We start from the raw sequence: 27,883 nt of genomic DNA on the forward strand, positions 1-27,883 counted from the left end.
TAGCCCCGCAAAGTATTTATTATTGATTCTATGAATAATTATAATGAAATATTACTTTATAGAACACTTTTCTTAATGCATAAGGCACCTTATAGGGATAAAATACATAAAAACAAAGAATAAAATAAACACAAAATTGCAACAGGTTAAATTAACAGAGCAACCAGGTAGAAAAATTAAGAATCAAGATAAAAACAACAATGAATACAAGAAAGACAATTATAAATGGATAAATGGATTTTGGTTGTTCTTGTGCAGCTGCTGTTGTTCTTATTATGGCTTTGACTGAGGGTGATTTGAGGACAACGTATGAGTTCCCATGGTCCCTTGGCCCTTGTCCTCTTTGAGTGAATTGGCCACTTGGTAGTGTTAAGAACAGCTGTTATTACAAGTGTCGATCTCAAGCTGCCTCCCTTCTGCTACTGATGGATTATTAAGGACAAATGAGGAAGTCAGTGTTTTGTTCCATAACAAGTTTGGTGCATGAGAAACCTAACATTAAATTATCCCAGTCTTTTTTGTAAAAAGACAGAGACTGCAGTTTTCAGAAATCATCACACTTGTAATCAGAACTCTATTCTTTAGTGCCACGGTTATGCTGAGTACTTGATTCTGATTGGTCATTTAAAGCATTCTGTGGTCTGTTATCTTCGAATACAAGATCATTATGAAGCTGTTGTAGGCTAATTTTAGAAAGCTAGCTACATAAACAGAAATCTGTTCAGTGGCTGACCGGAGACACCCTCATACTCAAAAAGACGTTAACCTCCGTTAACCTCCGTTAACCTCCGTTAACCTCTGGTAACTAAATGAACACCAACCTCTGCTGATGGGGAAAAGTGGAGCCTCTTCTAGTTAAATGCACGAAAACACAATAGCTTCACCCGTCCTCAGAAAAACTTTTTATACTATTATTCTTTTGTTGTAAATTCTTTGAGAATAACAAGGGCAAGTAATGATTATTTTCATTGTCAGTTAATCTGTTGATTGTTTTTTTCAATTAATCGGCTAATCAGTTGTTCTGCAGAAGAGTAAATGATGAATTCCTATCAAGAGCTACCACAGCCAAAATCAACGTTACGTTTACGTTATGAACTATTAAGACAATTATTCGTTTTATCAGAATAATTATTGATTCATTTTCTGTTAGTCGACTAATCAATTGACTGAAGGTGTGTTCAGGTGCATCTTTTTGCAGACTCAAAAGTAGAAACCACCACTGGTTTGGCATGGGCCACATCCATGTGGGTGAATTCAACTGTTTAATGGGAGAGAAGCTCCTTGTGCAGTCCGGTGACTACAGCATAGAAGGCTACCCTTACTCTGATCAAATAGTAGGTTTTATTCCAAAGCAAATATACTCTATATCTGAAATTTCTCTCTCTCTTTCTCTCTTTCTTTCTTTCTTTCTTTCTTTCTTTCTTTCTTTCTTTCTCTCTCTCTCTCTCTCTCTCTCTCTCTCTCTCCCTCCCTTGCCTCTCCTCTCTCTCTCTCTGTCTTCTCTCTGTCTCTATCTCTTCTCTCTCAGACTCTGTTGAGGTTGTTGTCAGGCAGGAAACCTCTGCTGTACAGCTACCAGACTTCTCTACCTCACCTGCCTGTCCCTGCCATTAAGGACACACTGACCAGGGTGAGCGCACACACATACAGATGTGCAGATGTTCAAACACACACATATGAGCACACAGAAATTCTGAAGTTAATTTCATTTTGATGATCATTATTTATTGATGCATAGTGAGTTGATCTAGAGTATCTTTCTCTTTCTCTCTCAGTACCTGGAGTCGGTGCGCCCACTGCTGACTGGTCCAGAGTTTGAACGGATGTCAGAACTGGCCAATCAGTTTGAGTCTACTCTGGGGAACCGCCTCCAACGCTACCTCAAACTAAAAGCTCTGTGGGCCACCAATTATGTAAGTGTAATCACACACACACAGACACACTTTCGAGATAAGAGGACATTCTGTTGAATGGCTTTCATTCCCTAACTTCCGTCTCTAACCTTTAAGAGATCGTGTGGCATTCACTGTTGCTGATTCTGTGATATAACTCAGTAGTGAATCAACCTTTTGACAGGTTACAATTTAGTTTTGCGGTTCAAAGACTTTGGTGTCCAGTAGGCAGGATTTTTTTATTTCCTGGGGAACATCTGCCTCAGCATAGTTTGTGATATGTTATCTGTTTCCATTTTGTCTGGAATAAACAGAAGAGGAACAACTGGGTAGTTAGTATGAGCAGTGATAGCAACCATGGCTGAACAGACAGATTCATTACCACCATCACCGTATATTATTTACCAAAGGTCAGTTTGAGATATGTGAAATTTTTGTCAAATTTTGTATCTCTGGAACATAAGATTGCGGAGACATGGAACCAAGACCAGCATGTTCAGAGAACCCATAAACCACAAAGTCGACTTTGGTCCTGAGTCACTGGGAGGCTTTATTCCACACATATGGGCCAAAAATAAATTTGAGATATGTGAAATATTTCAGAGTCGAAATTTTAAATCCCTGTAACTAGGGATGCACGATATATCGGCATTAATATCGGTATCGGCCGATGTTCGTCATTTTTTAACATATCGGCATCGGTCAGATGAGTAAAACTGGACCGATATTAACAACCGATGTTTATATCCGTCTAATTGCTGTTTGTGTATGTGTGTCGGGAGAGGGAGGGTGAGAGGGAGAGAAAGGGGGAGGGGGATTTGGTCATGCGGTATTTGTTTGGGCACGTGTCAGTGACATAAACAGCCCAGGATTGTGGGGTGTTAAAATGAAGAGGAGAAAAAAAATGTCGGCGGTGTGGTCGTTTTTCACGGTGTCGAAAGAAGATACTCGAAAAGCAGTATGCAACACCTGCAAAGTCGAGGTAATGCGAGGAGGATGCTGCGTCAAGTCATTCAACACTACAAATTTATTATCTCATCTGAAAAACCGCCATCCAGAAGTTCACAGCCAATGGCAGAAAGCTAATGCTGCTAACGTTAGCCAGCAGGCAAAAGCGAAAACAGCAGCAGCCACCGCCGCAGCTGGGAGCCCAATACAACAAGTACTCGACCAAACCAAGATATTTGCCAAGGACAATTCAAAAGCCAGGTCAATAACTTATCGATCACAGAATTGTGGACAGAATTGCCAAATAAAACAATCTATTTTTAACGCGGAATTTGACATAATAATAACTGCACCGGCACCGCACGAGCCGAAAAGCAAAGAAACTTTCCAGCTACAGCAGCGCACTGGCATAGATTGTGTAACAAAGCGAAGAGGTGCCACTCTGCTCTAATTTCACTGGCTAACAGCAGCACACTGGCTTAGCTTGTCTATTCAGAGAAGAGGTATCACTTCGGCTTATTTTTCATATTCAATCTGTGTTATCACATGCATGCTACTGCTCATTCATTGGTAGTTGAATTGTTAGGTCTGTTTGATAAGTAATTTACATTTTTAAAACAAATAATAATTTAACATATTGTTAAATTATTGGAGTCACGCTTACTGGTAAACATCCACTCCAAAAAAAAAAAAAAAAAAAAAAAAAAAAAAAACATATCGATATCGGTAAATATCGGATATCGGCCATAACAGCAATATTAATATCGGATATCGGTATCGGCCAAAATTTCCACATCGGTGCATCCCTACCTGTAACAGAAGGTTGCAGAGACATGGGACAGCTTCAAGTTATTAGGAGGTTTGATTCTGAAGATATAGTTCAAAAGAAAATTTGAGATATGAGGAATTGAGAAAGTATCGAAGTTTTATATCTCTGGAATGGAAGGTCATAGAGACATGAGACCAAGACCAGGGTGTTCAGAGGATCCGAAAAACTCCTAAGAGGTCCAGTTTTGGAGAATTGCGTCAATTAGTCCCCCAGTCAAAGTGAATCAATTCCATTTACATTAACATACCTGGATTGTCAGAGTGATGGTCATTTTTATATGTACCATTGCCATGGTACCTGGCTAGCTTTCATATAAACCAACATACAGTGGGTCACTGACTCAGTGGAATTTCAGCCAGTGGCTATTTGTAAAACTCCGTAATGCCACAAATTGTTATAGTTTAGCTGAACTTTGGTGAGGCAGATGTGTTTTTTAACTTTGAACAGCTAAGTAAACAGTATGTTGATGATGCTGAGCAGCTAGGTTTGCTAGTTTGTAGATATGAAGTGGAGCAACTAATAGAAAAACGACAGTAAATGCAAATATTATGCAAACCCCATCACTAATATCAGATTTCAGTTTTGACTCTCCACACACTGTATAACATATCAGGACACACGGATTCACATGTCCACACTTCATTAATTTCTGTTTTCTGGCTGTAGCAACAGCACAATATATCTGCACATCTCTCAAGCAACTCTGACACATTTAATGGCCCAACTGACTTGTCACCATCACAGAGAACTAAAGTTTCTTTTTTATTCGTGCCAGCTCAGTGACCACGGCAAACAGTGCTGTGGTCGTTCCTCTAACGTTCCTTTGTTACCTAAAGGAAGTCTAACTTGGCCTTCCTTTTCAAAGTGCCTTTGAAATTTATCACTTAATCTCATGCTGTTTTCCTTCCAGGTGAGTGACTGGTGGGAGGAATATATCTACCTCAGGAGCCGAAGTCCCATTATGGTCAACAGTAACTACTACGGCATGGTAACCTTGGCTTCAAAGACCTGCCCTTCCTTACCTGTTCCCTTGTTTGTCTTTCCTCCCTTCTTCCCAGCCTTCCTTCCTTCCCTTAAAAGTGGAGAGGAAACTTCTTACAATGCAGTTGTCTAATATTCTTCTTCCACTTTCTTTCTTTCCTCTTGTTTATTCCAAAGATGAAAAAGAAGCTCCAGAGAGTCCTTCCATATTTATGATTAGAATGTGTTCTGTGCATGTGTCCAATTGTCTTTTGTTCTTGATACTCCCATTCCTCCAGGACTTCCTGTATGTGACCCCAACCGCAGTGCAGGCGGCCCGTGCCGGCAACACCATCACTGCCCTGTTGCTCTATCGCCGCAAGGTCAACCGAGAGGAACTCAAACCAGTAAGAAACATTTTGTCTGTGGTTTTGTCTGTTGGTAGATTGTTGGCAGAGAAAATAGCATTCACAAGTGACAGTTTCCACACATTCTGCTTATTGAATATGGTTCTTATCAAATCCTGATGCCAATTCTTTTCATATCATTTGAGTGTAAAACAGAAACAAAAGGAGTTCCAAGCAAAACAGTCTAGTGCTGTGCACATTTCCCTGAAATAAATTGCTTGAACATATTACATAAGTTAGATGCTATCCTAGAGAATTGCCGGTTCTACTTTTGCAATCATAAAAACATAGCTATAATATGTCATTCTGTTTAAAAAAAAAAACAAAACAAAAAAAAACTAAATACATCCACCATGTATTTTCCATACCTAATTGAAGGAAGTCCAGCATTTGTTCCACCTTTTATTTTGCTTGTAATCCAGTCTCAAGCCAAGAAACTGAACTCTGAACCAATACATGTTCATGAATCCTGCCACCACTGCACCTCTAATGGAGGAAGGCCGAACAAGATCTAGTCAAATAAACATCAGGGAAACAAGTGCGTGGCCAAACACAGACAGCTAGTTTCTCACTTTCTCGCTCATTCACGCAGAACACATCATTTTTGCTCTGACTTGGCTAAACCCTTAGTGAGTGTCTAACACAACCTTTAATGCTGCACTTTTGTTTTTTTTTTCTTTTTTTTCTAATATCTGGAATTTCCTGAACTTCCAAAGTAGCGTTATGCAACCATCATGAGGAAAACTCACTTGAACCTGGTTTTCAGTCTGTTCCGAGACACTGGGGTCAAAACGGTGCAGAAGAAGGATATTAATGTCAGAGCTGTGGATGTTTACATGATAAATCAAGCTGTTAAGCTGCCTTTAGGAGATCTAATAAGTCTGACCTATACTCCTAGGTCTCTCTCTCTCTCTCTCTCTCTCTCTCTCTCTCTCTCTCTCTCTCTCTCTCTCTCTCTCTCTCACGCACACACAGGATTCCTGCACATTCAGCCATCATGCTTGCTCACTCTGAATATGGAAAACTAAATAAACTAAATTTCTCTCTCTCTCTCTCTCTCTCTCTCTCTCTCTCTCTCTCTCTCTCTCTCTCGCTCTCTCTCCCTCTCGCTCTCTCTCTCTCTCTCTTTCTCTCTGTCTCTCTCTCTCAGACTCGTGTGCCAGGTACTGTCATCCCTCTGTGTGCTGCTCAGTGTGAGAGGATGTTCAACACAACACGCACACCAGGAGACGAGACTGGTAAGTAACACCCACATACATATAGCTATACTCTTACTCATACACTATTAACGGACCGGTGGACCGATGTTGCAATCAGCCAGTCTTTCAAGGGTCTTCACATAACACCGCGTAACTCAAAACACAAAAAACTGCAGATACAAACATAAGGTCTAATTTATGCTCTGATTGACCGTGTCTACTGAATCAAAGTCAATCGAACAAATTTTCCATTTGAGCACTTGGCCCATTTATTTTCCTTTGACTTCTTAGTGTGCATTAAACGTGAGCATAATACACAAACAAATAGCAAACAACAAACAGTAACTTACAGAACCACAAGTAACTGCTGCAGCATCCAGCTGCCTCAGCACTCAGAAACTCTTTACCTTCCGGGTGGAACACCTGAACCAGCAAAGATTGGTTCTTACGTATAGAACTGAGCTCTAATTGGCCTCTACACTAGCTCATGGCAAGTTGGCACTAAACCAGCTATTGTTCAGTATATCACCTTTTTATAGAAGTAAAGTCAGCTTAATAAATTTACTGTACCACTGTAAAAAGATAAAAGTGCTTATGTTTTTAGAAAAAGGAAAAATAAACGAAACACTGGAGTAATCTGTCTCTCTCTGTGTCTCTGTCTCTCTGTCTCTCTCTTATTCACCCTCTCTCTTACTCTCTAAGATGTACTGCAGCATTGGCAGGACAGTGAGTTTGTGGCGGTGTATCACAGGGGTCGCTTTTTCCGCCTCTGGGTGTACCGGGCAGGTCGGCTGCTTTGTCCCAGGGAGATTGAGTTCCAGATCCAGAGGATCCTGGACGACCCGTCACCCCCCCAGCCAGGAGAGGACAAACTGGGGGCTCTGACTGCTGGAGACAGGTAGGGGGCCTGTTGATTGGATGATTGACGGACTAACTGATTGATTGCTTGATTTCTGCATTGAATGATTCACCAAGTGACTGACTGAGTTACTGAGCTATTTAGGGGCTTCTCAGTCAGTTGAAGTGAGGTAAGTTCATTGCTGAGAAGTTGTTTGGGGACACTCTTCTAAACAATGTAATGGTTGTGTAGAATCTCTGGTCTGCAGGTTGGTCAGGAAGAAATGTTTTCTTTTATTCAAACTGACTAAATCCTAAGCATGACCATCTCGAATTGCTGAAATTAACAAGAAAGAAAAACAAATCTGTCCTCATTTTACATTTTGCAAAGTATATTTTTATTCAGGTTGCAGCTGTATTACTTAGCAAAAGAAAAACCTGTTGCAGCACTAGATGAGGTTAGTTGTAGGTTTAAATCCTATAGACCTTTTTCACCGTGGCCATTTTGACTTGAATATCAGGTAAACACAGGCGTTAGTAATAATATTAACAAAGACCCTGTTCTGTTTAGGCCTTATAGAGCCAGAGTACTGCTGTTGGTCATGCTGACACACTGGATGGACTCTGCTACAGACCCTTAATTAATGTCTTTAGTAATACATGTGCCTACCTGCTATTACCTGTCAAAACAGCTGCTGTGAAAAAGGACTATAAAGCCTGAACTGGTTCCTCAACATAGCAAAAGTGTCTGTGTAAAAATCCACACTACAGAACGCCAGTGTTTCCATAAGTCGGACTTCTACAAACCAGTTTTTAAGTAGCGTAATAAGCAACAGTGAGTTAATTTAGCACTTAAGGTTTTATTTTTGACCAGAGTTAAATCAACTCCGAGTGGACAAACAGCCCCTGGCAATTTCAGTTAATATAACTGTCACTGAAAAATCGACACTAATCATCTTTTGGGCATTTGTTACTGTCGATGCGAATGTTTGTTATCACAGGAAGAAGTTATTTTATTTCTTGACTAATAATGGTCAAATAATGCGGCATAACACAAATAGAAAATACATTCATTCATTCATTTATACACGCACTTGCGTCCATGCTTGTGTCTCTGACTTTTATGTTTAGATATACAAGCTGCTGCGTCACAGCCGATCACCAGATGGCAGAGTAGATCACTGAATCCAGCGCCCTGCCATTTACATTGCCGCTTTACATTTTATGGCAGCTGCCAGTTGACCATCTCATTCACAGTGACTCACAAGCTTCATACTCACAAGCTATAATAGTAAAAGAAAGACAGAGTAGGTACATCAGAGGTCAAAGTTGAGATGGCGACACAGCAGTGTACCATAGAATTCAGACAATTACAGGAAAGCCTGAGGAAGCCAGTTTGTTTGCTTTTCTAGAACCTGCAACATAGCATGACAGGATGCTCTCAACGGGGTATGTTTTAGGCCTTCTTGACCCACTTACGCAGAGTATGAGTTTGCACATATTCCACTGAGAGTCAGATTAAATGGTACAGAACCTAGAACCTATCAAGATTACTACACCACTTTGTCAGCCACTTTATCTTGCCATGTGGAAATGCTGGGAAACAGTGGGAAAGCAGGCAGCCTGTTTCCTTGTGTGTGTGTGCGTGCGTGCGTGCGTGCGTGCGTGCGTGCGTGCGTGCGTGCGTGCGTGCGTGCGTGCGTGCGTGCGTGCGTGCGTGCGTGCGTGCGTGCGTGTGTGTGCGTGCGTGTGAATGGGTGCGTGCCCGTCTCACTGTTGCTCCTATGAACAGAATCAGCAGCTGTGCTTTCAGTAATTTATCCATCTGGAAGTTTTTAGTCTCTCACTGCGACTGGTGTCTGTTCTGCTTTGCTGTTTTTCATCTGATGTAGCTGTGTAGCAATAAAACAAGGGGCCCCTGGGTTTCAATGTGGCACTCAGCCTCAGTGTAATTTACAATAAGTAATGGTGATGACAATGTCCACCAGGGTGAAAATCTTTGACCACACCAAACAATTAAACATTTACAAACACATAGCAAATAACTTTAATGGCATTAAAACATGTAGCCAATAACATCTATTACAACGTCTATGTTAAAAAAAAATAATAATAATGATGATGATGATGATGATATGCATGGTGCAGGGTACAATACAAAAGAGTAAAATGTGTAACAAATGAAGCAAAGAAATAAAGGAAGAGAGAGTACCCAGTGTCATGTGGGAGAAAAAGAGATGACAAAGTGAGGAGACAGAGAGAAGAAGAAGGCAGCCCACTGAGTGGTAGACTGAGATGGAAAGAGGAAGAAATGGAGAGAAGGCTGGAGAGTGAGTGTGGAGGGAACATGGAAAGAGAGAGCACGCTAGTTTCAGTGAGTTGCGTTTCAGTGAGCACATGTAGGGGGTTTTATGTGGAATTCCCTTCTCTCTGTAAACTGAAATTGTGCTTGTCGAGGTGCACACACACACACACACACACACACGCACACACACACACACGCACACACACACACGCACGCTGCACATAGTTACCCCCCGCCCCCCCCGCCGGAAGTGTCAACGCTATTGCTTGAGGGGAAATCAGCTTTATTAGTTCATTGTGGGTGTGTGGGTAATCTGTCTGTGTTCTTTTGTCAGTTAACTGTCAGGATCAGCTCTTTGTTTTCTAACTGATACTCTTTAATGTTGTTTTGACAGAGTGGTTAACCTTAGTCTGTTGACAGATGACACACACACACACACACACATTCACACACACATCTTGTTTGTGATAATACGTAGAAAATTAGATTTGACCACTGATACTATCACATCATCCCAGTGTGTCACTGTGTTACTGCTGTATGCATTAACACAGTGGTATGGTTTCACGCTGGAATTTAAATTACACTACTCACAAACAGTTTGGGATATTTGGCTTTCGGGTGAAATTTACAGAAAATGTAAAAAGTTCACGCTACAGTGATATTATATCATAAAAGTAGGGCATTTAAGTAGAAGAATACACTGGTGATTTCCTCATCTCAAACAATTTATTGAAACAAAAGCCAACAACAGTGGTGGATATACCACAACAAAAAATGTCAATGTCTCAATAACTTGTCATGTGCCCTTGAGCATCAATTACAGCTTGACAACGACGTCTCATGCTGTTCACAAGTCGACTTATTGTCTGCTGAGGCATGGCATCCCACTCTTCTTGAAGGGCGGCCCTCAGGTCATTGAGGTTCTGGGGTACAGAGCTACGAGCCTCTACACGGCGACTCAGCTGATCCCATAGGTTTTCTATCGGATTCAGGTCTGGAGAAAGTGCAGGCCACTCCATTTGAGGTACCCCAGTCTCCAGCAGCTGTTCCCTAATCATGCGACCTCGATGAGCTGGAGCATTGTCGTCCATGAAGATGAAATTAGGCCTGTGTTGTTCATGCAGGGGCACAATGACTGGATTAATGATGTTATTCAGGTAGTATGGGCTTGTCACTGTACCATTCAAAAAGTGTAGGGCAGTTCTGTACTGACTAGACACACCTGCCCACACTGTAACACCACCACCACCAAAGGCTCGTCTGGTGACAACAGTGGCTGATGCATAGGGCTCTCCTTGACGTCTCCAACATCGTTGGCGGCCATCATTTCTGCTCAACATGAATCGGCTTTCATCAGAGAACAGCACTGAGGCCCACTGGTCCCTCGTCCAGCGTAAATGCTGCCTGGCCCATGCAAGACGATGACACCTGTGCCTGGTGGTGTGGTCAGGTACCCTTGCAGGTCGTCTAGCACGCAGACCATGCTGATGTAAATGGTTTTGAATGGTCTGACGTGACACTTGGGTGCCTCTCACCTCCCTTAAACGTGCCTGGAGTTTAGTGGCATTCATCATCCGGTTCCGCAGGGCACTGTTCACAATGAAGCGGTCATCAGTGTGGGATGTGGCCAAAGGACGTCCACTTCTATGCCTTTCTGTGACTCTTCCAGTCTCTCTGTATCTCTGTTGCAACCTGCTGATGACACTCTGTGACACTCTAAGCTCAGTGGCCACTTCCGTCTGAGAACATCCTGTTTGAAGCCTCGCAATGGCGAGGTGCTGCTGATCAATTGTTAGGTGTCGTCTTGGTCTCATGATGTCAAAATGTGAACAGCATGATGAGGAGGACTGTTTAAATACCAATTCTAATTGAACCAGGAAATTTATTGGTCGATTCATGGATCAAACACCTGTTGTGAATTTTGCCGTTAAACTCCTTGTTAGAGAACAGCAACTTGTGCAAAAAGTACTGAAACATTGAACAGTTGGACATGTGCATTCAAAAGTTTACAGAAGGTCACATTAAGTTCACCTGTAAAGGTTATAATGCATTTTAGGTTCATTCTGAAATTTCACCCGAAAGCCGAATATCCCTAACTTTTTGTGAGTAGTGTATATAATTAAGTTCAAAGAGAAGTACAGTACAGAAGATACAATTTTGTTTTGTTGTTTTCCAAAGGAAATTCAGTTTGTAAGGCCAGCACAAAATAATTATTTTCTAATGCGTACAACACAAATCCACTTCTGGTACTGTGTGATAGCACAGATAGCATAGTTTTTTTTTTGTTGTTTGTTTGTTTGTTTTTTTGACGCCCACTGCCAAAGTGGCTTGGTGTGAGAAGACAACACAATAAAAGATTAACCTTTTTCACATGCAGCCACCTCATGTAGACTCACACTTAAATTCTGTTAACCCTTGAATTATCTGTGAGGTCAATTTGACCCCATTCATTGTTTAAATAAATACACAATTAACATCTCTAAATACATGATTAACATCATTTTTTTACTTGACTTTTTATAAACTTTCCTAATTTCATGGGGACAAGTGGGTAAACATAAAATGAGCATGATATATTTTTAATGTCCTACACATTTTGTACACATTTGTGTTTCTTTGGGGTTAAATTGACCCTAATTGATGAAAAATGTTTTGTAAATTTGAAGGTAACAATAGGATTAAAAAACTATATATTTGATCATAATTTAGACTCGAGAATCTCTCCCAGGTTCCATCTAAGCAGTTTTATGCTAATTGTATTGTAGCTGATTGGTTAAGCTAAGTAGAAATGCCAAGTTTTGATAAAATTAGCTAATATACCTAAATAAATGGTTTAGTTAAATCTTTATTAAATGAATTTGAATTATCATTATTATGTTAACAACACTCAGTTAAACATCCCACAGATCCTATCAGCTGAGTTAATCTTACAGCAGGTCACCCTGATATTAAATCCTGGATGTCCCAATTTTTTTTTAATTTAATGACAAGCCTGAGGCCATTCTGTTTGGTCCTACAATTTCATCAGCACGTCGGGCTATTGAGACTATTTGATGCTACCCACTGTTTTAATGTTCAAGTCAGAAAAATTGTCCAGTCATGTTTCTTTCAGCTCAAGATGATCTCTGAATTAGGTCATTTTTATAAATTGTTGATTATCAAAAAAAAAAAAAAAAAAAAAAAATTGCAATTGATTTTTTTTTTTTTTTTTTTTGGACTCTGGGCTTGATTATTGCAGTGCACATTAATCAGGGCTCTTCATTGGCTCCAGCTGTGGCAGAACACTGCTCGACTTATTATTGGGTCAAAGTGGTCTGATCACACTCCCCAGACTGGCTACATGTTAGATTTCACAATGACTTAAACATTTTATCACTCACTTTTAAGATCATAAATGGCCTTGCTCCTAAATACATTTCTTGGCTTACTGACTTGGTCTGTACCCTCAACACCCTTTAAGATTCACGGATGGAGCCTTGCTGGCTGTTCCCAGGTCCCAGTCTGGGTCTAAGGGTGATTGGGCTTTTTGCTGTTTGAGCCTCCACACTTTGAAAGTCTTTGCTCATTGAACTCAGACGTTCTTGGTCTCTGGCTTCTTTTAAATCTCTTCGTAAAACTTTTCCCATTGTGAAAGCTTTTGGAAATGATTGATATGTGACGTTTTGTTTGCACTTTTTCCTGTGCATTCTATGTCTCTCATTTGTGCTCATTATCACATGCCACTGGTGTTATTATACTTCATTATATTTTCATTGTTTTTCATTTGTCATTACTATGACTTTTTTATTACTGTTTTTATTTTTGCTTATTTAGTTTTATTCATTTTTTTGGCATCATTTTATGTCTTTTACTCGCTCTGTGCTCATGTCCTTTGGCTTTGTTCTTATTTTATCTGCCTTACCTGGTTTAATTTCTTTTCTTGTAAAACACTAATAAATTGGTTTGGTTTAGTCTCATAGCCCCAAAATGGAAAAAGTGGTTTTTTTTTTGTTTTTGTTTTTGTTTTTTTTTGGACATTCTGAAACGCTGTATGTCAACCATGCCTGTGGTTGTATTAGTTGGTGTTACTGGCTAAAGATGAAAAACATGTACATTAGCTGACACATGAGTCACTACAAGTTCCACAGCACAAAGCAATTCTCGAAAGATTTTTTGTTTTCTCAGACCGACTGTTGGAAACAATTTGCGAAGTTCACAGCATTTCAAAAGTACACTCAAAATGGCCATAGATGCCTTCCAGGATGTAAGCTTCAGTTGAAGTATATGGTGAACATTCCCAGAGTTAAGGCTATTGTACTCATCAGTATTTTCCAGACAATAATTAAAGGGATAGTACAGAACATACAACAGTGTGAGTTAATGACCAATAGTAATATCACGGTATGGGCATCATTAAATTGTGATTCTCTATCTGTGTGCATATGCATTTGTAATTTGTGTGGATGGAATTGTAATGTGTGTTAATGTGTCTTCCAGGATTCCTTGGTCTCAGATGAGGAAGCAGTACTTCAGCTCTGGGGTCAACAAGCGATCTTTGGATGCTATCGAGCGAGCAGCCTTCTTTGTGACCCTGGACGACGAGGAGCAAGGAATGAAGGGAGATGACCCGGCGGGCAACTTGGACCGCTATGCCAAATCCCTGCTCCACGGGAAATGCTATGACAGGTGAGGAGGAGTGGAGGAGGTGCCTGGTGCCCTGCACCAGGAATAAACAACCTGATAGTACTTTCCCAAATCCCAATTTTGTCAAAATCAATTCCCGTCTGCTGTGATCTCTCCATCTGTCTCTATGTGCTTCCTTAACACAAACCCACTTATCTCCACTTTGCTGGACAGGATAGGGCATGTTCTTTGAGAGGATTTCCTGGCTTCGCAGACAGCCAAATTTTCAAGCTTGTTTATACACAAGCCCCCCCCCCCCCCCACACACACACACACACACACGCACACACCCTCCCCACCCCCCTTGTGAAGTCAAATTTCCAACACAGGTTTATGAAAAACCTCTCTCTTTCTGTCTCAGGTGGTTTGATAAATCGTTCTCCATCGTCATCTACAAGAACGGGAAGAATGGACTCAACGCAGAGCACTCCTGGGCTGATGCACCAACAGTCGCCCATCTTTGGGAGGTGTGTGTGTGTGTGTGTGTGTGTGTGTGTGTGTGTGTGTGTGTGTGTGTGTGTGTGTGTTCAGTTGTGTTTGTGGATTTCCTTTTTACAAAATACTGAATTTCACCAGACAGTGTCTGCTGGTACTACTACTATTGTTAGTGGTATGCATTCTACTGCTACTACTACTACTGCATTAGTGTCACTGCCATTAGTAGTAATAGGTATGCTGCTAGTATTGCTATTACTACTACTACTGCAGTTGCTACTACCATAGCTAGTACTATTACTACTACTACTGCTACTACAACTATTGCTGCCTCTACTACTATTGTTACTACTGCACCAACAAATACTATTTCTAGTATTACTTATGGCACTACTTTCCAGTGCCCATAAAACTATGTGAAAATGTGTTCGTGTGTTTTGGGTGCAAAAACTCACATGAAAATGTCATGGCCTCAAAATCAAAATGACATTCAGCATGTACGGGTAAGGCCCAGATATTGCATACCTCAATAGTGCAACTTGAGGTGATGTTACTCCGCACAGCAAGCTGGCACACCGCATGTAAACTCTGTGGAGTATGACTGAGACTGGAGATCTCCAAATGCAAAGCTGTTTTATCTCTTTCAGATGTGACCATAAACAGGGTGTCTGCGGGGTCTTAAAAAGTCTAAAAAAGTCTTGAATTAGAAAATCAAATTTTAAGGCCTTAAAAAAGACTTCAGACTGAAACATCATCACACTCAGTTGGTCAGCTGCTGTTGTTTTTACATTGTCACAGATTTTCATGTGTCCAGTTAAATTGTATTGGAAATTATAGACAACCTAACAGTTTTGCATATGTCACTTCTGTGTCATTGGAGTGACATTTGTCAGGAAACACATTGTTTTGCTTGACCACTGATGTCGACACAGGACTTTGAAAGACTTTATGTGGTGTGGCATTATATCACAATTTGCACCCAGATCTGACAACCAATGGATGCATGTCTTTCTATTACTATTTGAAAAAACAAACAAAAAAAAACAAAACAACTTAACACAGGCAATACAAACACAGCAATTAAAAACTTTACTTGTAACTACTGTTTAAGGGATGCTTTATTGGTTGCCCACAGAGACCAGACTTCTGGCCCTGTCAAGGGCTGCTTACCAATGTTTCATGTTATTGTTGCTATTTTGTCCCCAACCATGGGGAAGAATTTATCCTTCACTGGGCTTTATTGGCCAGCAGAATGTCAGGGCTCTTAAAAGGTATATTACATCAGTATCAGCAACAACCACATGAAATAAATAGATATCAGCAACAGCATTTACCTGCTGTAAAGGTGCACTTTTCAGTTTACTCAGCAAGGGAAAGATGTCCCACTGTTAGATGTGTCATCCTCTCATCCTCTTCTCAGGAGAGGTGGCTGTTGAAAAATATAGTACATGCGTGTTCTCTCTCCCTGTAGTACACACTGGCCACAGATGCCTTCCAGCTGGGATACACAGAGGACGGACACTGTAAAGGCGAGGTGGACCGCTCGCTGCCACACCCCCAGCGGCTGCTCTGGGACATCCCCACAGAGGTATAACTGTTACACTCACTACACCCAGAAATGCCTCTTTAGAATTAGCGCTGCTTTGGTTTGGTAAGGTTGAGATAATTGGATTTGGGGGAAAAAAAGTGCACAGACCTCCAGACTGTGGCAAACCAGTTTGTTTTTCCTCGGCTCCTTTGGGACATATCACATAATAGAATGACACTAGCCTTTGAATCAGGCACGTTGTAGCTCTTGGAAGAGATTATAAAACTCTGAAGCTCTGTTCTGTTCCCCTGCTACCACCAAAATGAGCAATATCTAATTCTTAGGGTCTTTTTTTATTTTTTTTTAAGGTCCCACCCTCTTGTTTGTACCACGCTCAGCTACCAGTCTGCATTTACGTTCTCTGTACTATTCCACTACTGATTTGATCTGTGTTCTTTATCAAAGTTTGTTCACTTGTTGTGTTTGGACACCATTCAGCATTAAAAAGCAAAGATCATCACCAAGCCAGGAAGCCGGGCCACATTTAACAAAAGCATGATCAAATGACTGATGCAGACAGGTCAGTCTGAGCTGCTGAGTTACTCACTTGTGCTGTAAATACAGTGCATAATCATGATTATGCTATCAAACGTGCTTACCCACAGCTTTAAGAAAAAAATGCCTGCATTACCTTGGAGCATATACTTTGATACCATCTTTCCAGAGCCATTTGGAAATAGCTTTTCATAGCAAGCAATTCAGTTTTACTTTCCACTTCCAGAGTAACACACAGCTTTAATTTCACTCTGAGCTTTGATTGCAAAAGCTCCACAGCATCATCAAGTTGCATTGTTGTCAAAGTCCCAGTTTCACTTCCTGTCTTTTGCATATATGGTTATTCACTTTAAATATGTGATAACCTGATGTAAATGCAGAACACCTAGAAAAACTAGAAAAAACTATTTGTTTTAAGATAAGATAATGTTTTATAGTGTGTTCAGACAGAAGTTTGTGCTGGATCGCATCCTCCAACAGTCATCAAAATAGCATAATACATCATCAAACAACATCTAAGCCAACATAAAACATACATAAAAGAACCAGGCAGGAGGGTTGAACACCTCCTTGTGCTCATCTGTTGGCTGATCTGTTGTTACAGAGTGAGGAGCAAAAGAGTGCTGGTACTTATTCTTCCTGCAGTCTGGCACCCTAACGTACCTCTCAGAGGGCAGAAGTTGATACTCGTCATGTAGGAGATAATAATGATTATTATTTAATATAATATATAAAAATAGAACAGAAGCAGGGGGCAAGATAGGATTTTATCATGGACCACACTTGATGGTGATGAATTTCCATTACCAGGATAACAAAAAGTAAGGTAAAGTGATTCTAGTATTTTTGCCATTTTTCAAGCATACTTTGATGATTATGAGCATAATATGGTGAATTGCAATTATTGAGGCTAGGATAATTGTGACATACTGATGTGCAAATTTACCCTCAGCTTCACAAGTTGGGTAAAACACCTCACAGTAAATGAAATTTCATTCCATGCTCAAACACATGCTGGCATGGCTGTGATTTGATCCTAGGCACCTCGCAGGTGCCGTAGATCATCTCAGTCATGATGGTATTTTCTATAAGACACAGGCCTTGAGTGTTCTATTGCTTTTCTACAATTATGATGTTTCACAACAATCTTATCTCAAATAAAACATTAAAATAAAGTCATTACCATTTTTAATTCTTCATCAGTGGCGCAGTTTTCACTGTTATTTTAAGGGCACATTATCAAAATAGTAATGCAGGCCTACATAGGCGGGCGCCAGCGCCTGTTCACTCTGCTTGTTCCACACACAGGGACGCCTGCTTCACCTCAGGGAGCTTTGATGGAGCCCTGCTGTTGTTTTAGATGATCTGCTCATGCACCTTCACTTTTGTGCTCGAGCAGTTCCGGTTCCTCTGCAGAGAAACCTTCCCTCTATTACACTGGCACAAATATATCATTATAATAACAATCTACCAAGGTGCAAGCGCACCTGGCTTTTAAAGTGAATGGGAGTTTCCACGCATGTTATGACCAAAACCTGCCCATGATTAATTAAGAGACTAAGTACAACCCTTTTGAACCATGCGCCTGGCAGAACGACACATTCTTCCACCGTTAAAATAGCAAAAATGGACTTAGACACTTCCTAAATGTACTTGCACCATGCTCTGCAGACTGTGCTCTTAGATCATTAACTATGACTTTTTTTTTTTAAAAATGTACTCAACATCAAAATAATTGCTGAGTGTTAATATGAAAAAGAAAGACTTAAGAGATCTGAGACTATTTATTTGGTATCCTTTCCTTCATTTCCCAGATATAAGAGACCTGCTAACATTTGTGGCCATACAACACTGCCAGTAGCTAAGGAAAAAGAATAGGCCACCAACCAACTGTTTGCATTATTTACAGTGCAGGGCAAGAAACTACATGGCTCTAAGTGATAGTGTTATTTTAACATTCCTGGGCTTCCTGTATACACTGAATATGACTGTAGCTGACTGTTTTATCTGGGCTAACTTCCTGTATAAGCTGCACTTGAACCTACTATTTTTCATTCTGTTGGCAAAGCAGCTTTAAGATCACAGCTGAACTTTCATAGGCCATCGATATCAAAGTCCGGCTGTGAGACAACATACACTTTGCCTGTTGCCTCACTCATTTCACAGTTTTCAGCTGCTCTTGTTTTGTGAGCATTCAGACCACACACAGAGTGCTTCTCAGATTTGACTTTTTTAGTACTCTGTCTTACTGGCACTGACCGTGTGAAAGTTAATGTCTGCATTTGTGTTTTTTCCACTCCAAACTGGTCCCTCTCTTAGCCTGATTGTGAGTGTCAAATCTTTTTGTATTGGTCTTAAATGTCGCAGACAACTGTTCTTTCTTCCCTTCAATTTTTATTCTGGTTAGCTCATTCCAACCATGTGAAAAACATTGTACGACGGGAAAGACCCAAGGGTTTTTTGCCTTTTGAAGCTTTGAATCTGAACAAGCTACTTATTGCTCAGTACAGTTAACATGCCGATGAAGTGACATGACACAAAGTTTGAGTTTGTCATTCTCTGTGAGCAGTGATGCACGGGTCAATTGCAAAGTTTTTAGGCCGTGCAGTTTATCGGCAGCACAAAAATGCTCTATTGAATAAGCCTTTGATCTAATTATTCTGAAAAAAAAAATGCTGTAAGCCTACTAATATGCCAAATCTACAGCCTAAGATCATGACTAAGGTAAAATTAAACATGTTTTCAATGGCACGTTAATAAACCTACAGGTATGTTCGGGTCATATCTAAATGCTTAGGTATGTATAAATTTGTACATTGTTATCAAATCATATTGCTCTCAAAAATCAAACCTTTTCTTTTTTACCCCATTTAAAAGCAGACATTTTTTGTACCCAAAACATAAGAGGAAAATGTAATTGCATTCACATTTCTTTATTTTCTTAATGTCTTGTGCAACTACATGGCAGGGCTATATCGACCTTATAGCTAAAAACTTTTGCAGAATCTTGCAACAATACAGCAGATGTTGTATCCATGAATTATTTCCATATAAATTCCTAAAGGGTTGATGTAAAGGTTTTGGATAATTAAAACATACATGAGCACTGATATTAATTGCCATTTAAAATAGAGCAGAGCGAGAGAGAAAAAGCGAGATCACTGACTATCCCAGTTTTGTTATCCCAGATGTAATGAAAGCCTGGGATTTTGGGTTCCCAGAAGCAACATGAGTTTAACTCTAGCTGAGTCACTATGGTAACTTGCGCATTTAAGATAACCTGCTTGGCCCTACAGGTACATATACATGCGTACTGATAACAATAAAAACACCATGGGAACCAACTGCAATGTGCAGACTATTTTGACATTTGAGAGAGGGGAGAAATGTGCAGCAGATGTCCTGGGGTGAATTCGAACCGTTCAGCATCACCAGGACGCCCCCAGAATGAGGTTAAATGATTCAGTGGCATTTGAGTCATTGTCGCTAATGATGGGGACTACTTGCTTGTTTCCCCTGCCCGATTTTCTGGTCAACCGTAGATGTCAGCCCATGTCTTTCAACTCACAATGTTCTCTTTCTAACATTACTGCCACCCACCAGTGCATGATTGAGATGCCTTCTTTCTCACAAATAATGAAAATGACAAAAAATGCTCTAGGCTCTAAGCAACTAAAATTAGATGGTAGTCTTTGCTGAAACCAACCAAATCTAAAGATTAGATGCATTTTGATCGGTTACTCAAGGTATTTGCGCATATGTGTCCCATTGTGGTCAGACCAGGTGTGCTCAAGTAAGTTTTTTAGTTGCCATCTGATTTAACTTGTTTTAAGTGCCTGGAACATTTTTTATTTTTTTCAGTTGTATCCATCTACATTTCTATGTCTGTTTTTTTTTTTATTTATTTATTTATGTATTTAGATTTCTATTTTTATTTCTGTTTTCCCGCTGTTATATGGACATTTTTTCCTCTTTCCAGTGATTCTAATGTTTGAGCTCAACCTAAAGCAGCTGTTTTGCAGCTGTCTATAGAGTTCCCGTGCATCCTGGAAAACCTGAACATTGATAGGCCTATATTGGTTTTTCAGTCATCTGGAAAACTGATAAAATGTCTCGGAAATGTCAGTGAAGTCCTTGAAAATTTGCTTGCCTGAGATTGCACATTAAAATGCTTTCCTCTACTTGCTACATTGCCCATTTTTTAGACACTGGTGCCCTATTTCAGCATCCTGTCATACTCAGCTGTCGTGTTTTGGTGTACTGTAGCGTCATATGTGTATAGAGGGGTCAAAACTGGGCAAAAATGACTTTGATCAGCAAAGTGTCTGCACACAGACAACACATTATTTTGTACTCTGTCAACCCATTTGCGCATTGTTGATATGTGACACATACATATTTTGTTTAAATGCGTAAACAATGCTAAAACACACAATTTCCTATGATTTGAGCTATTTGGTCATTTTGGCATTTTGAGTCATTCTAAGGTGGCCTGTGAGCAACAGCTAACACGTACACACATTGAATATGTCCCTGAAAAATTCTGGAGAATGATTTCCATGAAAGAGTCTAGTGTTGCCCCTCCCCCTAAACCAACAAACACACGCACACACACACACACACTTACTCCCTCACTCAGTCACTCACTTACTCCCCACCCCTCCCCTCAGAGGTAAACAGAGTGCCAGTGGTCACAGGCACAAATTCACAGGTTAAATTCAGCAAATGATATTCATATTGTTTGCTGTGAACTGACCTGATTCCTCTGATTATGGCGATCTCGTTGAAATGAATTGAATTTGTGGCGGAATATTGTTCTCATTCATCATGTGTTCACAGCCTCACTGAGTGCCTGAAATAAACAGTGTAGTCTACTGAATCAATCACCCCCCATCCCTAATGAATGCATTTACTTTAGTAATCAGCTTATTCCTCATATTTGCAGTTGAATGATTTCTGAAATGCCATGTAAGCAAGAAACCAGGTTTCCATAAATGGGTTAAGAGAAACCTGGGTAACACAGCTAGATTTCTGTCTGATAAACCTGATTATCTGGGCATGTACAGCTGTGGTTGCATTTCTGAATAGATTTTACATATGCATATGTGCAGGAAGATTGAAGGGGATGAAGAAGCTGTGGGGGTCAGATCTGCCTCCTGTGGAAACTATCTGAGTAAGGCAACACAAGTAAATGTGCTAAAAACAAGTCAAAACCCTGACAAAAGGAAAAAGAGGCCGGTGGAAGCCTAAAGGTCAGAGAGGTAGCTTTGCGACCAGAATGTTGTTACCTCAAACCCCCCCACTTTGGAAAATCTGGCTATAGAAACTGAATGAGTAATCTTTTTCCACCCTGTTTGGTCATCATTAAGAACTGCTGAGAAAAAAGCAGTAAAGCTCCAGGCGCTGTGATAGCTCCAAACAAGAGCCTACAGTAGAAGACTGTTGCCACACAGGCCAGAATATATAATTTCCAAAGCTGTTTATATGTGTTGTGTAAATTATATTAATATATCATTGTCAAACAAATTGAGGTACCTTGGTATAATTACCATAAACAAATGAGTGGGGTCGGGATGATTGGTAGCCTGTATTTCGTACCAGTGGTATTGTTAGTTGTTGTTTATCAAAATCAAAAAAAGGGATAGTTCCCACGTTTTTTTTTTTTTGTTTTTTTTTTTAATTATATTATTTCAGTCACTCCCAGATGTTATGCAGGATATTATCTTTAAAGTGTCCATGAAATGACCTCACTTGACTTCTACTTCCTGTAACACAGAGTGTCTTAAATACAAGGATGCATGGATACAAGGAAGTTTATTTGTCATTATACATCAGGTTGTCTAATGAAATTAAAATGTGGTTCCCTCTTGATTGATTAATTGATTGTGTAAAAAAATAGAATTATTAAACATGGAGGAGTGCAGATGGTGCATTTAGTAGTCTCACAGCCTGAGGGAAGAAGCTGCTCTGTAGTCTGGTGGTACGGCAGCAAATGCTTCTGTATCTTCTGCCTGACGGCAGCAGGGTGAACAGGCTGTGGCTGGGGTGGGTGTTGTCTTTTAGGATCCTTTTGGCTCTGCGCAGGCACCTCACCTCCCTGATATCACTGATGCTTGGTAGATGGGTATCAATGATGTTTTGGGCAGTTTTAATTACTTGTTGCAGAGTCTTCCTGTCCTGGGCCGTGCACATCCCATGCCAGTTTGTGATGTTTCCAGTCAGGATGCTTTCAATCGCTCCTTTGTAGAAGTTGACAAGAACTTGGCGTGGGAATTTTACTTTCTTAAGTTTCCTTAAGAAATACAGCCGTTTCTGAGCTTTTTTAACCAGGGCAGAGATATGTGAAGTCCATGGCAGGTTCTCTGTTATGTTGATTCCCAGGAAGTTGAAACTGCTCACTTGCTCCACCTCAGCTCCATTGCTGTAGACAGGGTTGTGTGTCTTTGCCTCCTTTTTTCTTAAATCAACTATCAGCTCTTTGGTTTTGCTGACGTTGAGCTGTAGGTTGTTTTCTGTGCACCATTCTGCAAGATGGTTGATTTCCTCCCGATATGAAAACTCATCATTGTTGGAGATCTGGCCGATGATGGTGACATCATCCTGAACTAGTGGGTATAAATTAAAATTTGAACCAATGAAATAATACCAAATTTTTCAAAATGGTTGAACAAGCCGTTGAAGAACACATGTCCCATAAACATTTGCTTTTTTCATGAAGAGCATTTTTTCTACTTGCTATGTCTGTGCTGGAAGAACTGTACCCTCCTCCTGCTTTTTAACATAAAGCACAACAGGAGGTTTGTCTCAATATCTGACCTGTGGCTCACAATGTAAACCACTCTGTAGAGACTGACATTCTTCTTAGTCTTATTTTTTTTATGGTAATTATACTAATGTCTCCAAATGATTGAGGATTTTTTCCTACTACCCCGTGATCCGGCTCCTACAAGTACGATTTAGAGGCGATTTGATACAGTTTGTTTGTTTTTGCCACGTGGCCACGAGGGCTGTGACTTAGACCAGATAGTCATGTTGTTTTTGAAAAGAGCTGGTGCTGTTAAGTCTTCCACATGTTGAGCCCAAAAGCAAATATCAATCCAGCCCCATTACACTGGGGTGGTGGAAGACGGAAGATCGTAGCGGACTGGAAACCTCACCAAAATCACACAGAATCATTTCTGGATCGATAAACTGTACAAGGGGTATAAGAGAAGATATCTGTATTCGTATTTTGGGGTGAACTCTTCATTATATGAAACTCTTCCTTATGATATTTTCTGTGTAGCACCTTTTTAAGTGTACATGTAGGAACTAGTGTGTGCCTGTGTTGTCAGACGGCCTTTCCTCTGCTCTCAACTTGTTACAGCAGGTTTGAGAGTGGAAATTAAGGGAGGTGACGTTGAAGCTTATGATAAAGAAAACCAACTGACTTTGAAATGAAGAATGTATGTGTGGGAGTGCAGGAAAAGCAGTAAAGTTGATGGGGCAAAGACATGCTATTTTGTTTGCACCAACCAGTCAAGCAAATGATTAAACAGAAACTGCCAAGTGCAAAAAACACACCCTCAGAAACACTGGACTGGAGCAAGTCTGTTTTCACACACTAGAATGATCATTCCTTGGTGGTTGGCCAGGGAAATCAAAGTCCAATAGTAAAGCGGTCGTGTGTGTGTGTGTGTGACAGAACAAGCTTACATTTGTCAGTCACCATCATTACAATTGACAATGAGACTAGTGACAAATGGTCCATGTAAGCTGAAAGCCACTTCCAGATTCCTGGCGTACTCAAGGAAAAAAAATCTATCATGAGTTTTTTTTCTGTCACATTCAAACTTTATTCTTATTTATTAAACCAGGTGGAAATAATGTCCACTTATTACAGTGTACTTTAATAAATTATCTATAAAATTTCTCAAAATAAATAAAAAAAATCTATGCATAACTCCATTTGTATCGAGACAATGGCACTTGAAGCTGATTTGCAGTGGATTTGATACACGTTTTCACTTGTTTAGTCTTACTTTCACTGGACTAAAGTAGCTGGACATATGAATATATTTGTATACAGAGTACCTTACACTGTATACACTGTGGTGTGCCTTACAGTGTATCTTACACCTGTATATGTCTGCAAACAGATGAAAATAAATGTGCGGATGTCATAACACAATTTCATTTCGTTACTCAGTTTCAGTTCTTTTCAAGAACTATCCGGAGACACATTCCAATACCTTGAGCTTGAGATATATAAAAAAAACATAAAGTAAAGCAGGCCATCCCACTAGTATCAAGATTATGTCATTTGGCAGCGCCGCTGGGAAAATAAGATTTGAAATGTAGATACCAGATTAAATGTCTTATCGAGGTGAAAGCTTTTTTTTTTTTTTTTTTTCTCTCTAACAGTGCGTGGAAGTTCACATTAAGTGTGAGTGACATTAATCCTTGAGCATCTAACCAAAACAAAGTGCCAGTTGACTGTGGTCTGGTCTGGGTGGTTTCCAAAGTTGAAAGTCCCTTCAATCTTCACCACTCCTGCTCGGGGAGATATTTGGACTTTACACCCAGAAGTAAATCATCTCGGCTGTGGGGAGAGTCAGGGATTTCCCCCACAGCACTCTGACTGAGCTCTGGCAGGTTGCCAAGCAACATGCCAAACATCCGTTGGTTTGCACTTAAAGCATTTATGCGAAGGCCCTCACTGTCAAGACAGTGAAAGGAGAATACAGAGTCATTTAGAGTGTTGGCTGTTTGCTGCTCTGTCTGTCTTGTCAGCATTTCTTACGACCACTGCTGTGCATGCCATATGTAATTCTTTTTTTTTTTTTTTCATTGTTTCTGAATTGCAGATTTTAGTGTCAAACGTAGCATTAAATTAAAACTTCAGCCATGTCTTAAAAAAAAAAAAAAAAAAAAGAAGACTCAAATAAGACATAGTCCTGATCTAAGTTATAAATTGTAATTTAAGGCAACCTTTTCACTTTTTCTGTGTATGTATAACTTGTTCCCTTTTTTCCTTGTACTGGTTTTATCTGCTGTGGAATGCTCTTTAGATTAGTCTGAAATAAAAGGTCAGTTAAAGTAAACTGACACTTGCCAGCCTGAGCTCTACAGGCAAGTGCGTCAGAAACAGGATGGATAGAGCAAGAAGGAACATGGTTTGGTGGTTACTTTTTAGCGCCTTCTCTTTTTTTTCCCCTGACACAGCTATTTAGTCAGCATGAGATGTTTTTCTTGCTAGTTTCTGAATGAGTCTGACAACTGTACTACTGTGTTTGACAATCAGGCAACTGTCTGTGTGTGTGTGTATTTTTTTTTTTTTAAGAACTGGGATTTAAGGGGAAGCAGGCTGTGTTTTCAACCACAAGATGTCCTGTTATTTTCAACCACAAGATTTGTTCTGTCAAAACTGGGAAAGACATCTCACATCAAACGAGTGACTAAGCTGAACTAACTGTAGAATACGGCGCGATACTGATCAGGTCCTGGTGAGGTGTGGTCAGTAGCATCATCGACAGCTAAATGAGGCTTAATCTTTAATTCATGTGACTCGGTAGACCTGAGAAAGAAACTCTATGACCTTTGTGCAGACCTCACTTAGCCGAAAGGATGAATGGCAATCTGGTCTGTGTTGTAACTTCCTCTCTCTATTCTTCATACAACTAAAGATCACATGAAGAAAAGACTGAATTAGACCATTAGTCCAGATTGCTGCTGCTTTCTTTTTGGTTGGTTTCCTCTAGTTGGTTGATAGGAGTCGGAAGCACAATATGAAACTAGTATTTTACTAACAATAACGTTTTTATCATGGTACAGGCAATTCTGCGATATGCAATATATTATAATGTTAGCAGCTGTGATACATCACAATATCTGTAATTAAGGAAGAAAAAATACCCTGGAAAAGTCTAAATAATTGTTCAAGCAGGAATCTATTATGGCTTTCATTGTTATAATCTGCTCAGCGACTGCAACATGAACATGACGCAACAGTTCCAGTGAAAATACGTAAAGACAAGAAACAAAAATACCTCATAGGAGCTCAAATGTGCATCTCCGCAAATTAAGCAGAAAACTCTGGCATCGATAATGTATCACAGAAGGAAGTATTGTGATTTATTGTATTATCAATGTGTTACTCCTTATTGGCTGAGATCCCATTCTCGTTCTCACTTTTAACAAAGCACACTGCAGTTTACTTGGAAGAGGACCCATGTAGGTCTCATGTAGGTAGTCATCTCTGTGACATTATTTGGTGTCATTAATTAATTAATGAGACATTCTGTAAAGGCAGCAAAACTTGTTAGATGATCTGTACAACCTACAATAATGCCATATCAATACACATATAAAAAAAATCCACAGGTGACCGCAATATTAGGAAAAAGCCAGATACTTTTTCCTAATATTGCGGTCACCTGTGGATTTTTTTCACACTCCTTTCCCATGCTTGTCTAGGCTGTGGTTAATCTTAGGGTTGTGGTTTATGTTAGGAAAAGTCAGCAAACAGAGAAGTGATATTCTGTTGAAACTTTCCGTCACCTGACTCTGGAGTAGTAACGTCAGGCTGGTTAAATGGCATGTTAGTCCACTTTCTCCAGTCCCAACTGTGTCTTAAACTCAAGTTAAATAGGATCTTATTATTTCTTGTGTGAAAAGTGCTATGCAAAAAAGTTATTTTTATTAAGTTTATTTGGTTAAAAAAAAAAAAAAGACAACAGGAAATGTGGGTTAAATTGTAACTACAGTAATCGTGAATCACCTGAGTCGCAGACAAACTGTTTGCCTGATATGCCACACAAGACTTGCATCAGCTTGCATGACTTACTCATGAGTCATGAGCTTCCATCAGATCTGGAGACCTTGAAACGATCAAAGTATAATTGTGAAAGAATGTCTCAGTGTTACCTAGACACAACATACACTAAGGGCGTGTTCAGACCAAGCACTTGAAAACATTTATTCTTTTAATTTGTCGGCTAGTATGGACTGTAGGCTATCTGATCAACACAGGAGTGTGTCGATGGGATGATAGTAACTTTTCCTGACTGTTTGCAAGCTCTGGCTTGTGACTAGGAAGGGTGATCTTAAATGAACCAAATATCTTGGATCCAGATAGTGTATTGTCAAATTCCTTCTAACGTTATGTCTCGCCAGTTTCGTTTGGAAATATGTCACCATACCGAAGTTCCATACTCTCAAAATGCCATTTGATCTCAGCTGTAAACAGTTTGTATAAAAGTTTTAAGCAAAAATCTGGGATTCATCAATATGTTCTTGCTCTGCAAACAACAACTGCCTCAGACCATGTGTATGCACAAATCAT

At 40.0% G+C, this 27,883-nt stretch overlaps 1 protein-coding gene across 3 annotated transcripts in view; it reads left to right on the forward strand.

Annotated features, from left to right (window-relative positions):
* Positions 1 to 27,883, forward strand: part of cpt1a2b (carnitine palmitoyltransferase 1A2b) — a 57,011-nt gene that overhangs the window by 14,797 nt on the left and 14,331 nt on the right. For all 3 annotated transcript variants that reach the window (XM_030057203.1, XM_030057204.1, XM_030057205.1), the window contains exons 5-13: positions 1,529 to 1,630; positions 1,776 to 1,913; positions 4,580 to 4,657; positions 4,929 to 5,036; positions 6,187 to 6,274; positions 6,938 to 7,133; positions 13,857 to 14,045; positions 14,404 to 14,509; positions 15,949 to 16,065. In XM_030057203.1, coding sequence (XP_029913063.1) covers positions 1,529 to 1,630; positions 1,776 to 1,913; positions 4,580 to 4,657; positions 4,929 to 5,036; positions 6,187 to 6,274; positions 6,938 to 7,133; positions 13,857 to 14,045; positions 14,404 to 14,509; positions 15,949 to 16,065 — 1,122 coding nt within the window. The remainder of the gene's footprint in view (positions 1 to 1,528; positions 1,631 to 1,775; positions 1,914 to 4,579; positions 4,658 to 4,928; positions 5,037 to 6,186; positions 6,275 to 6,937; positions 7,134 to 13,856; positions 14,046 to 14,403; positions 14,510 to 15,948; positions 16,066 to 27,883) is intronic.

This window comes from Myripristis murdjan, chromosome 8 (assembly GCF_902150065.1).
Source record: "Myripristis murdjan chromosome 8, fMyrMur1.1, whole genome shotgun sequence".
NCBI classification, from domain to species: domain Eukaryota; kingdom Metazoa; phylum Chordata; class Actinopteri; order Holocentriformes; family Holocentridae; genus Myripristis; species Myripristis murdjan.